The sequence below is a fragment of the Brachionichthys hirsutus genome, unplaced genomic scaffold, assembly GCF_040956055.1.
Source record: "Brachionichthys hirsutus isolate HB-005 unplaced genomic scaffold, CSIRO-AGI_Bhir_v1 contig_237, whole genome shotgun sequence".
Classification (NCBI taxonomy): domain Eukaryota; kingdom Metazoa; phylum Chordata; class Actinopteri; order Lophiiformes; family Brachionichthyidae; genus Brachionichthys; species Brachionichthys hirsutus.
In genome coordinates this window covers 16,247-28,555 of record NW_027180588.1, presented here as the reverse complement: position 1 = coordinate 28,555, position 12,309 = coordinate 16,247, and the positions used below count along the sequence as shown (strand labels likewise).

Here is a 12,309-nt window from a genome sequence, read left to right as displayed (position 1 = left end):
GACCACCACCCACAAAAACTGAACGACACAGAAGGTCATTTGTTCCTGTGTCACTTAACTTATTATTCAATGATTCATTGTAAAATTGTATGACTGTTAAGTATTTGTATATATTATTGTTTTCTTTATCTATTTCTGCACTATGTGCATACTGTTAATTATTCTGTTTCTTTGTTGAGTGGGGTAATGTTGCTGATATAATTTCCGTATGGGATTATAATAGTATTTTGATTCTGACTCTGATTCTGATTTGTTCCAAATGCAGTGATTATTTCTATCATTTTAGTATTTTATGTATATTTAACTTATTTTTTTCCAGTGAAACTTTTCAGGTAGCATGTGCATGTGTGTGTGTGTGTAGTGTGTGTGTGTGTGATTGAGCTGCACCAGTGTTGTGGGAGCTGTAAGCACTTTCCATCAAGAGGCTTTTGTTGGTAATTACACAAAAGCAACTACAAAAGGCTGCTTCAATAGGATTGAGTTGAGGCTGCAACAGAGGAACACGTCGTTGACACTGAACACTTTCTCCATAGGCTACCTGATCCAGTCTGCTCTAAGCGCTAACACTGTCATAGCAACCTCTTACAGAGCAGCTAAAATGTGCTCCCCGCAGGATCTCAGGTTCGCTCGGCAGCTTGGGAATGAGCGATGCTTCCTGTGTGAGACACTGCAGGAGTCTGGCTGTTTCCTGACCACCAAGCCAGTAAGAACTCAAAGGAATCTTTTTTTTTATAATATCGTGATTGATTGTGTGTTTGATGAAGAACCAATTCAACTACTGTTCTATACATTCTAGAAATGTTATTTATTTTTAACACACTAAAATGTTTCTGTGAAACAGAAAGTCGGTACAAAAGGAGCTGTGTCAATGGCCTACCGTTGTGGTGCCCCACGGCTGGACGATGCTGTTGTCCTCCGGGTCGTAAGTGGCGTCGCTTGCGTTTTCCTCCTCTGCCTGGGCCAGCAGGCCGACCTGAACGTGGCTCTCAGTGTCATCGCAGGAAGCTCTCATGCTCCTCTCCGAGATGGGCGTTAAGTTGCCGCACAGCTCCAGCTACGAAAACAAAAGTGTCAAAAATCAAAGTATCAAATGTGTTGATTCAAATAATGTTTTAAAAAATCTGTCATGGAAGCACGAGGTAAAGACGCTGACTAGATTAGGCGGCCTCTTCTCAACCCAGTTGGTTGGGCATTGTGTTCATCTCTGAGCTTCATTAAATATTGAAGAGCGCTGTAACTGGATTCTCTGTCCCTTGTTACTAAGCCACAGTCCACAACAAAAGATGAACCGTGCTGTAAAAAGACATATACTTAACTCATTGAGTGCCAACCATTTTAAACTCAGCTATATGCCGAGTGCCCCAGTTTTCGTGCATTTTTCCCCGATTTTCCAAGCCCCACAGAATATTCTTTATTATGACTATGCAAACTCCGAATACCGAAATGAAAGACTAAAGCATATTCTTTCATCAAAATAAAAGTGTGTTCCGGAGTTATTGGCCGTTGAAGAGAGGCAGATTTCAATATCAGGGTTGGCAGTGAATGTTTGGGTTTCAAAAAAACGTCTTTAGACGTGAATGGCACTCAAAGAGTTAAATAATTGTTAAATAATAATTAAACACAAAATTCCCCACTTTTAAATTAATCAATGCCACAATCCATGATCATTAATATATTTACATGTTTTTGTTCATTGTTTGCTGAATTTCCTCAACTTAAATAATAAAAGAAAAAATATATTGTTATTCTAAAAGTGAGGCATATTTTTTTTATTGCAAAACATGTCAGGATAAGAATTATTTCCATATCACACACTTCTCATAATCTTTTTTGGAAACATTTTGTGACACAAGATAAGATAACTTGCATTTATTTATGTGCCTTAAGGAAATGCACTCAAAAAGATTTACTTACTGGCAATGGCTTGGCAGCTCCAATGCGGACAGGGCCATAGCCAGTGGACTTCAGGACATGCACAGCATAATCCAAGCTGGAGCCCTCCAAATCAGTTTCATTAACAAACATGAGTCTGTCGCCGGGCAACAGGCGGCCGTCTCGATCTGCTACGCCTCCATGCACAAGTGACCGGATAACCAAAACTGTTTTAGCAGCATCTTCTGGATCCTACAGATGGACATAAGGAAGGATAAGGTGGTCTGTTGTAGACAGACAATGATTCACACACACACACACACACACACACACCTACACACACACTTACACTCACACTCACACCTACGGACAATTGCACTTAGCCAAGTCACCTAATTTGCATGTTGTAGGTGGTGGGACAACCCGGAGAGAACCAACGCACACACGGGGAGACCAGTGAATGAGAAAGGGATGAAGAGCAGACTTAAAGACACCAGTAGGTACTGCTGTACATAAAAGCAAATGGATTGGGTGAGTTTGTGGGTTTACTCTACAGAGAAGGAGTCGTTCCATTCTGAATGGGAATTGCAGAGTATAAAAAGCAGAATAATTCAACATGCTCGTCTATCTTCGACGTATGTGTTCGCCTTCTATCTCTGTCAAACCTGACGCTGCTATTCTTAGATGGCAGCTTGTTCCAGTCCAATCTATTTGAGGGAAGGCTCACCGCCATGTCTCTGACCTGATAGTCCAGGATGCTGAAGCCCAGGCCAGAGTCGCCTTTCTCCAGCTCAACCACCTGCGCCTCCCTCTCCCACATGGCCAGTGGAGGCGACATTGGGGGCACACCACGCTTGGCGATGTCCTCAGCTGTAGGGCAGGGGATGACACAGCCCTGGTCCAACTGGGACGAGTAGAAGAGACACAGGAAATAAGACTGATTTACAGGAGAATGTGTCTGTGTCACTTCAGATGTAGAGCATGTGGAACAATCCTAATGGGGTTAATCCCTTTTTACTTCCTCAATGCCTTCACCTTGTCATTGAACTCTGCCAGCAGCTCTTTCAGGGTGAGGTGCATGTCATCATCGTCTTCCTCATCACTGTAGGGCATGGTGGGAGGTACGATGCGAGAGCACACCAGGCAAACATACATGGGCAGCTCCTTCAGAACGCTGACGACGTCCTTGTGTGTCTCTCCAATGAGAGGGATCCCATTCACCTGCAGGATGATGTGTGATGATGTCACACCTGACATCAGCCGTTACTGTTCATTTTGGTCCGTATGCTAATTTTGATTTTAAGACTGCCTGTTTATCAGCATGACACTAAATGAGTCAGATGCTACTGAAGTTGAATTTAACAGAGTGCATCAAGCTATTTAAAAAAATAAAGAAAAGTAAAGATGAAAGCAGCAACTGAGAAAGCTCGTTTAAGAATGGTGACGACTAATGGCTCTGCCACACTGGTGTCGTCTGCAGGAGATTAAAGGGTTGAGCTGCAACACGGATGCAGGCTGTGCACTCAAAGATAGGAAGGACACAAGCCAGTGCAGTGTACTCTGTGAGAAGAAGAAAAAAAACATCCACTCTGCGTTGTCTGGGAGTATATCAGACGGCTCATCATGATGAGTGATGCGCGTGGGTGTTTGATCTTGCCCAATGGAGGAGGAGGAGGGCAAGCGCCCCCCCCTTCAATAGAGCAAAAACTGCACAAAGGCAAGCACACATACTCACACCCACCTCTTTATGACTGTTTATTGCTGCCTTAAGGGAAAGCATTGCAGAATGCATTGATAGATTAAAGAGATGATCAGTATAGTAAGAGATGGAGTGTATTGAATCGTGTCTTATCACTAATAGTTCACAGATTTGGTCAAATCTGCCCCATGCAAGTTTGAGTGTTATTCTGTCTGATGTGAGCTCAAGGCTCCATCAATCCATGCCATTCAGGTACCTCCAATATCTGGTCTCCGATAAAGATCTTTCTGCTTTGCCCAACAGGCCCCTCTGGCAAAATGGAGCACAGGTAGTGGTGTCCTGCTCGAACCTCCAGACTGATGCCAAGACCACTTGTCTCACCAAAGCGCTCCAACTGACACACCTAAAACGGTGATGTGAAGTATAAAGGTGGAGAAAAAGAAAATTCTGAAGCATTTTGATGAGAGCGATATATAGAACCCCACCTTCTGTCACAATAATTAACGGCTTTGATCTTTGACCTTTTTCAAGGCTGCAACTTGGCCTTGTCCCCGTCGCCTCCCACCACATTAAATCACTGGTCCTTGTAGTAGTGAATGGGTTAGTGAATTGACCTAATGTTAGGGCATCACCAAGTCCCTCCTTTCTCCTTTCTTGTCATTTTTTTTCTTTGTTTGGTGCTCATTAAAAAAAAAAAAAACAACAGCAAATTAAATCATAGAGTTTCAAATTCACATTTTGCTGCCCTTTTTTTTTTTTTATTAAGAAACGACATGATAAAGTTTCCAATTTAAAATTTATATAATGTCATGATCATGGAGATGCGGTGGGGGATGATGGATGTGTGTGTAGAGTATAAAAACATGGATGAAAGCAGTGCAGAAGAGAGAAAAAGCAAGGGAGATAAAACAAAGTCTTCTTTTTCTCACTTGCTTTTTCTCTTTTCTCCACCATTTTCAACCCTGTTTTTATATCCTACGCACACACACACACAAGAACAATTGACACCCTTGAAAAGGGTCTAAGGTCAAAGCCATTAATCATTTTGCGAGAAGGTGGGGTTCTATATCGCTCTGATCTGCACAATATAGATATTTGTCTCTGTCTTAATGTCTACTTTCATCACAAACAGACATACAATAACTTCATATCGCGGCCCGACTGCATGCTGCCACCTTCTCTTCAGGTCTTCCTCTTCAGCTGGTGTCAGTTTCACAACTGTAAAATGTGCACACATAGAAAAACAATCATCCTCATGTTACATGTACACGACAAAGGCACAAGCGATTGAAAAACACATCCTTGTTAACATTGTTCTGAGTCCTAGAATGAAAAGAAAAGGATCCTATATAAAGCAGAAAGGAAGAGGACAGTTACCATTTTAACAAAGCGGTACATAAACCACAACCACGAGGACACACACACACACACACAATGCTTGTGTAAATAATGCTATCTGATTATTTCTTGGCAAACTAATATTTTCTCATTCATCTCTTCGAGCCTTGCAGCAATCAGGGGTTATTTGGCTATACTCTCTAATCAAGCCCAAAAATCCTAATCTAAATACAGCCGGCGAAACAATCGAAAAATCATTTGGAATAGAATAAATTATTTGAATAAGCAAATGATGGAGCAACATTATAAATAGATTGCCATCAAAGAACTAGCTTGCTGCCATACTGCTGTTCCCTGAGCCAGTCAGTATATCAGATTAAGTCCCATGATCCAGTTCCAGACTGCACTGCAGTGTAATAAGGGGAGCTTACTGTTTCTGGAATCATTTCGGGGTCGTGTGAAGGCGTATGCTGCTCGCCGGGAGATTTCGCGAAGTGAGCATATTCCTGGGAGACAAAAAATACAGAAATCCATGCTCACAAACAGACAAGATTATGAAACGTTCACGTGTACAGATTCCTGGCAGGTCTTTGAATCATGCAAAAGACAGGAAGTTCATTATCAGGTAAAAGAAACCGCTCGATATGTTTTGCTTCTAGTTTGAACTGATAGCAGACGGTTAATTTGTTCATCATTTACATGCAGCACAGCGAGCACCTGTGCAAACTTTCATAACCATGAGGTTTATGTCAAAAACATTCAACTTAAGATGTCACTGATTCAATATGTTCAGCACAAAATACCTGTCTCTTGAATCCTGTTAAGGCTCACTCTGTAGGGATTGCCCTCGTGGAAACTGTGGGAGTGCCGGAGGGGCTGCAAGGGAGGAACCGGGGGCAGGATGTGACTCAGACGGACAGCCTTCCTCAGCACATTCAGCCTGACCAAGGAACCCGTCCTCCTCAGCACCTCCATGGCACGCTGCTCACTGCAGCCCTGCAGGCTAATGCCATCCACCTGAGACAGAGGACAAGCTATGAGAAAAGAAGGAGAAGCATGGACACTAAACCAAAAAAAAAAAGAAATCAGTATGGGGGTACAACAAATTCATGTAAACTTGGGAAAAAAATCAATAGCAATAAAAATAGGGCGAGATGGAAAGCATATAAAAATAGCAAAAGGTGAGGCGGGGATGGATTGGCGTTCGAGTAAATCTAGAACAATTCTCCTTTCTCAGCTAAAAGAGACTCATTGGTGTGCACCCTGAAACGTCAAAACTGCAGAGTTCAAAAATACTCAGATCGCTAAGATTCTTGGGACAACAAAGTATTTGTCATCAGGGAAGCACAATAGAAAAACCATCTGTTGTATTTGTCCCCCCAACACTCACAGACAGGATGATGTCTCCAATGTGGATGTGTCCATCTTGATCAACAGTGCTGCCTTTCACAATGCTTTTCACGATCACGCCGGCGCTGTAGACTGAACAAAGCAAAAAATAACTCACAGCGGGGGGGGAAATGGCATTGATTGTATGAATGCAGCTCAAAGCTCAAACAAATTCAGTGGCACCACACGGAGGTTCTATTCACAATTGTGCTCCCCCACTTTACTTCCATCAATTCATCTTGGAATAATTATTGACCTTCACTCTGGGCAATTTTTTTTTGCCTTAATTATATGATTGGCATGACGGGAAAGATGGCAGGAAACGGAGAGCAAAGACATGCAGCAAAGAGCCACCGGTGGGAATCGAGCTTTTGCTAGCTGGAGCTCTGCAGCCTCGGTACAGGGATTGCACATTCGATCCTTAACACGCTCAAACAAATGTAACATTTTACCTGAATTTAGGTCACCTATGTAGCTAGAAATGGTGAATCCCAGGCCCCGGCTGTTTTTAGTGAACTGCACACTGAACTCATAGTCCTCATTCAAGTCCTTGAGCTGGAAAAGACACAAAGACTGATCAAATGAAGGCACATCCTCTGGGCTTAGTGAAAACTCTATTCCATGTTTAATGTTGCTGGCAGCTATTTCTAGTTTATGAATTTTGTATTGCTAGACACACACACACACACACACACACACACCTTGCCATCCAAGCAGTCCTGGCTGAGGACAGGAGAGGTAAGGTGGTTGTTGTCCTTCATGGCGTCCCTGGCGATAAGCAATTTCACCTTGCTACCAGCATTTCGCAGTACCTGTGACAAGCGATCATGTTGGAACACATAAAAACTACACTGGCCGTGCCCATTTTTGTCTTTAATTAGTATGGTTCAAAAAGATTTCAGAGGAAATGAAGTTTTATTGCATGTCAGCTGAAATGTTAAAGAGAAACAACGACAGGGATGGCTGTCTGGCCAAATCTACATCTTCTTAACACCCACCTCGATTTAAGAACAAACCACACGTATATATGTCTCTGAGCGTTCTCAAACATAAAACCATGGGCTAAAGGTGCACTGGGTTAGAGCAGGTAAGACTTGACAAGAGACAACGAGAGAAACGAGAACTTGTACTCATCAAATACAATTGTAAAGTCTTACAAAGACACCTCACCTGCGCCACCTGCTCACTGTTCATGCCTGCCAAATCAGTATCGCCGATGCGCAGGATTTGATCTCCACTTTGCAGGCGCTTATCCTGGGGGGAGGCCAACATTCCATTTAATACATTTCCCTTAAATACAACCTTTACGTATGTTTGTCCATTAATAGGGAAGGAATGGATCGAGATTTTGACAAATGCACTTCCCTTGCTGCTTTGTGGAGAGTTGCCAAAAAGAAATACGACCTCTCTCTTGTCAGTCTGTTTAATATGAGGCCGCAGCCATGAGGCAGTTAGCTGAGCTCAGAATAACTTTCTGTTGCCTTCATGTTGATGTAAGGCTGGCAGGTGACCAGTGCAGATTGAGAGAACCGAGCCAAGAAATAGTCCATCAGAAAACTCAGTGCAAAAGAACCTTTCTGCACTTTCTCCGTAAGTCTCTGATATTACTTCAACTATCTGTTTGAGGTTTGGCGAAATGATTGACTGGCAGGTTGATCTACCTGTCCGGCGGCTCCTCCCGGAAGGATGGTCTTGACCATGACTCCCGTGCTCCGCCCCCCTATGATGCCGAAACCAAGCCCCTTGCCATCATTGGCCAATTCGATCATTGCCACATGGCGTCTCTACAATTGCAGGGTCGAGAAGGAAAACAGAAGGAGGCAGAAAGGAGATGAGATCTATTGCAAAATGGAGATGGTGACGCGCAATTCCCATGCTCACATCCACAAAAAACACATATTTGCACGCGCTACATTAACATCTCATGTTAGCTTACTGTACCTCATGAGAAATAGCAGAAAGGTTTCTCCCCATCGACATGGTGCGGGAGATTCGAGGCGGTGTGCAGTACTGGAAAACAAATGTTATGTTTGAAAGAAGAAAAAAAAAAAACCTTCTCCTCTACAATTGCAATAAATCGCTCCATATACATTATCCCTTATTCTGAATGAAAAGGCTACATGCCTGTGATTCAGCATGAACGCAGTTGTCTGGGAAGATGTCTGGGAAGGACAGATCCTGTGAGCCCAGAGAAGTGATGCTCCCATCCCTATGGATGGACCTGGCAGCGATGGGCCTTCGGTTCTCCATGGCCCATGTGTAGGAGTCACTGTGACTCAGGCCTCGTGGCATGCCCTGGCACGGGCCACAGTTCATGGACACAGATTTGGAAATGCCCTTCCCCTGGTCAGAGAGACATCATTCGTGAGATGAATAAATAGAAGGGAAGGAGATGATTAATGCCGTGAAGGATGGCCGAGAAAAGAAATGAAACATCACATGCAATGCAAAGACAGATTAGATGAGTGAGAGAGGGATTGAAGGGTGTAACTGAGTGGAGAAAGGGACCGTGAGAGAAATAGATGAGCGTGATAAAGATATGGGAAAGGGCATTGATGGTGAAGGCATTAATTGAAGTAAGGAGATACGGAGACGGAGAGAAATTGGGTGATTGGAACGGGGAGTGATGGAAGGAAATAGAAGGGATAAAGAAACTGAGCGAGGAAGGCATTGTGAGAAAATGAACGGAGATACGTGTGTGTGTGTGTGTGTGTGTGTGTGTGTGTGGTAGTGAAGAACATTTCTGTTCACCAAAAAGAAAAAAAAGAAAAGATGGCTTTTAAATGGAACATTGAGAGAAAAGATAGGAGAGCAGGGACAGAAGAATCTGAGATTAAGAAGCTTCTGTTCAATAGCACCGAACCGAACCACTGCTATCTTTTGTATTTCAGCTTTTATTTATAAAAGGCTTTTTGGTGATTGCTTTTGTCTGATCTGAGTGTCATTCCATTACAACTACTTTGACACCTGTTGAAATAGCAATGGGAGAACAAAAGAGAAAGCACTCCACGCAACACGCTCTATATAAAACCTGCGACTTTTATGATGAAACAACAGCAACTCAGATTTCTATCGACAATGCCTTTGTGCCTTTCGCAAAGAAAGGATGATCACAGCCAAAAAAAAAAAGATGCTTGATGTCGTTAATCTCACACACCAACGTGTGTGCACATGTATGTGTGTGAAGCAAATGTACTAATGAACATAACTTAGCGATGTCAATCAGCCGCCACCACCACGACAACATCCCCACATCCCACACACGCACCAGCTCAAAACTTCCACCAATGTTCCAGACGCTTCTGCAAACTCCCTTCACATGATAGCTTGCTGCCCCCACCCCCACTCTCCTTTTCTCTCTCCCTCGCTCTCTCTCTCTCTTTCTCGGGACTTTAGTGGCAAGCTTTGTTAAGCTGATTACTCATCCACTTTGGTTCCATGCGTTCAGTATTTTGGGAATGATTCCGGCTCTGTTTTGACATTTCAATAACGCCCACATGTTCGCGCTTTACCTTGGCTGGGGGCTTCCACTGAGCATGCTGTAAATTGAGGATATGATGAAACAGGGGGCTCTGCAGGACAGTCTTTAGCAGCATGAGCTTCTCCTGTGTGGGGGCCTCTCCTCTCTCCCTCAGTTTTGCTTGCAGTCTCTCCACCGCCTCCAAGGCACACTGAGTATCTGCAGAGTAATTGCACATCATTTGTGTCATTCAGAATCTGGATATTTTCCCCCCATTGAGGCTTAGCAGTGTTCATTTCCAGATGTTGTGGCAGCTGCTATGTGATTGTTGCTAATGTTTGATAATAAGCTTTCTGAAATGTCAATGCTTAACAGGGTCCTTTAATTAACAAAAAAAAAAGACATGTCCTACCTTAATACAAAATCTGCAATTATTAAGAATATAAAGACAGCAGAAAACATGTAATGCCATTATCCAAGTATTAAATAAAACACATTTTGGAAGCATGAGGGGAAAGGATGCATTTTTTTCCAATACTTGCACCTTTGGCAAGCATGGCTTCTTTTAATTACAGAGTGTTTTCTGTTGGCATTGAACTGGAAAAGTTAGCAAGTTTCTAAATTCTGAGTTCACTTGAGGCCAAATCCCAAACGTTCAATTCGAATCGATCAACAAGAAAACTTTATCAAGAATAAATATCTCATTTCTAATGAAGAAAGATGTTCGATCCTCTCTGCTGCTCTAAAAGGTGGAGGCAACAACTGACTAAGGATCAGGTCACGCTGCTCTTGTTTATCTACCGTTAGCAGCAGCTAACGAGCACAAGCCACAAAAGGAGTAGGTGGCAGGAGGTTAAAACTCCGCGAGCTCCGTCTGGCCGTGCCTGCAAACCTTAATTGTAAGTCTCTGATTATGGCGGAGGTGGAGAGTCTTTGCTGAGGTTACTGGAACATGTTTGGCTTTTAGATGTGCCGCACAACTCCACTCACCCATGATGTCCATCGTTGTCTGTGAGATTATTCAGATTATTTCTGTCACTCGGAGCTCATCGCCGTCACATGCGAGGTCATTCTTCTGTGTTTCCCACCTGGGAAAATGTATAAAAATACAAGCCGTTTCCAAGTGAAGAGATACACTCAACACATTTCCAGCTTTGTGGAGATACGGTGTATTCCTGTCTTGTATATATGTGCCATGTTCTGGTGTCTCACTGAAGATCTCTGAAGGCAACCCAAACTATTTTACTTCCTCGTGTGCAAATGAACAATTGGAGAACCGTTATGTAACTTATATTTGTTCTTTATCACTTTACTTCTATTGCCACTGCTTTTTCCGAGGCCGTGCTTGTTTGCATGAGCCTTGCCTTGCGCTAATGCTCTTTAGCAAGGATTTAAGTCTTCTCCAAAAGGCTTTATCAGACATTGATGCTAATTAAGGGGGACGCTTGGCCTACCGACCGCTCTGACTTGCGGGGAAGCCTGTATAGCATCAAAGCATGATACCAAATGACGTGATTTGATTCGATTTGCAAAACGACGCCGGCTGGAAATGATCCCGTCTCATTTTAGATCTAATTAGAGGCCATTGATAGGCACTAGTATTTATTAGTCCTTCACGGCAGCCAATAATGAAATCTATATACTTGTTAACATATAGTGATGCAGACTGCTTCAAAAAAATAAAAATAAAAAATACAGATAAATGAAGTGCGGTATCCATTATACTAATTTGATATGTCATCTTCAATCAGTTAATTTCCATAACATGATAATCTGGGCAGATTAAACGGAGCGTTATTACCGTGACGAACAGACGGACTCCACGCACAGTTCAGCCTCTTCTCACCTCCGTCGCAGCGCCGGCGCGCCGGCGCGCTCTCAACAGGTCGCCGCTGCGCTCCAAGCGCGGCGCAGACACCGCGTCCGCCAGTCCGCACGCAAGGTGACTTTACCAACACCGAAAACCTAGAATGACAACTTTACTAATGGGACAAGTGATAAAAGCTCAGTGAGGGATATCAAGACGCAAACGCCTCATTTTCCATCACGGTGTGCGAGGCTCTTGAGCGCTCCGCGCAGTGCGCATGTCAACCCTCTGATCTTCAGGCACAAAGGGATCATCCCTAATGAAGAAAAGAGTAATCCTAGAATGACTTTCAGTGGGACATTGGAAATAATTCTGTTCACAGAAAACTATACATTTGATTTAGCCACAGCCCGCACGATCAGTACTAAATCTAAGGGTACTTGTACATGGCTTTGCACCTTTGTACAAGGACTTTGTACATGGTTCTAAAGCACTCAGAGAAAAATAGTTATTCTAGAATTTTGGCTATAACAAAAAAAAGATATAGATATATTTTGATGAGATTACCAAATAATCCCACGTAAAAATCACTGCCAAAGAAAGTGCTTGAAAGAATGCGAAGAACATCATAATAAAACATTTCATGAAAAGGAGGCTTGCTATGATATAATCTATGGCCTGGCATGAAATTGAACATTTCATTTTAGTTGAAAGAAAAATGTTCATGTTTCATTTTATGAAATA

At 42.9% G+C, this 12,309-nt stretch overlaps 1 protein-coding gene across 1 annotated transcript in view; it reads right to left on the bottom strand.

The window, feature by feature from the left end:
- LOC137916059 (multiple PDZ domain protein-like) overlaps positions 1 to 10,761 on the bottom strand; it is a 30,772-nt gene extending 20,011 nt beyond the window's left edge. The window contains exons 1-18 of the mRNA XM_068759176.1: positions 10,749 to 10,761; positions 9,811 to 9,977; positions 8,423 to 8,641; positions 8,240 to 8,308; positions 7,960 to 8,082; positions 7,469 to 7,552; positions 7,000 to 7,110; positions 6,751 to 6,853; positions 6,300 to 6,391; positions 5,713 to 5,926; positions 5,341 to 5,415; positions 4,710 to 4,789; positions 3,828 to 3,974; positions 2,908 to 3,093; positions 2,615 to 2,776; positions 1,915 to 2,124; positions 894 to 1,054; positions 443 to 452 (exon numbers count right to left, since the gene is read on the bottom strand). Coding sequence (XP_068615277.1) covers positions 443 to 452; positions 894 to 1,054; positions 1,915 to 2,124; positions 2,615 to 2,776; positions 2,908 to 3,093; positions 3,828 to 3,974; positions 4,710 to 4,789; positions 5,341 to 5,415; positions 5,713 to 5,926; positions 6,300 to 6,391; positions 6,751 to 6,853; positions 7,000 to 7,110; positions 7,469 to 7,552; positions 7,960 to 8,082; positions 8,240 to 8,308; positions 8,423 to 8,641; positions 9,811 to 9,977; positions 10,749 to 10,761 — 2,226 coding nt within the window. The remainder of the gene's footprint in view (positions 1 to 442; positions 453 to 893; positions 1,055 to 1,914; positions 2,125 to 2,614; positions 2,777 to 2,907; positions 3,094 to 3,827; positions 3,975 to 4,709; positions 4,790 to 5,340; positions 5,416 to 5,712; positions 5,927 to 6,299; positions 6,392 to 6,750; positions 6,854 to 6,999; positions 7,111 to 7,468; positions 7,553 to 7,959; positions 8,083 to 8,239; positions 8,309 to 8,422; positions 8,642 to 9,810; positions 9,978 to 10,748) is intronic.
- Positions 10,762 to 12,309: the final 1,548 nt, after the last annotated feature.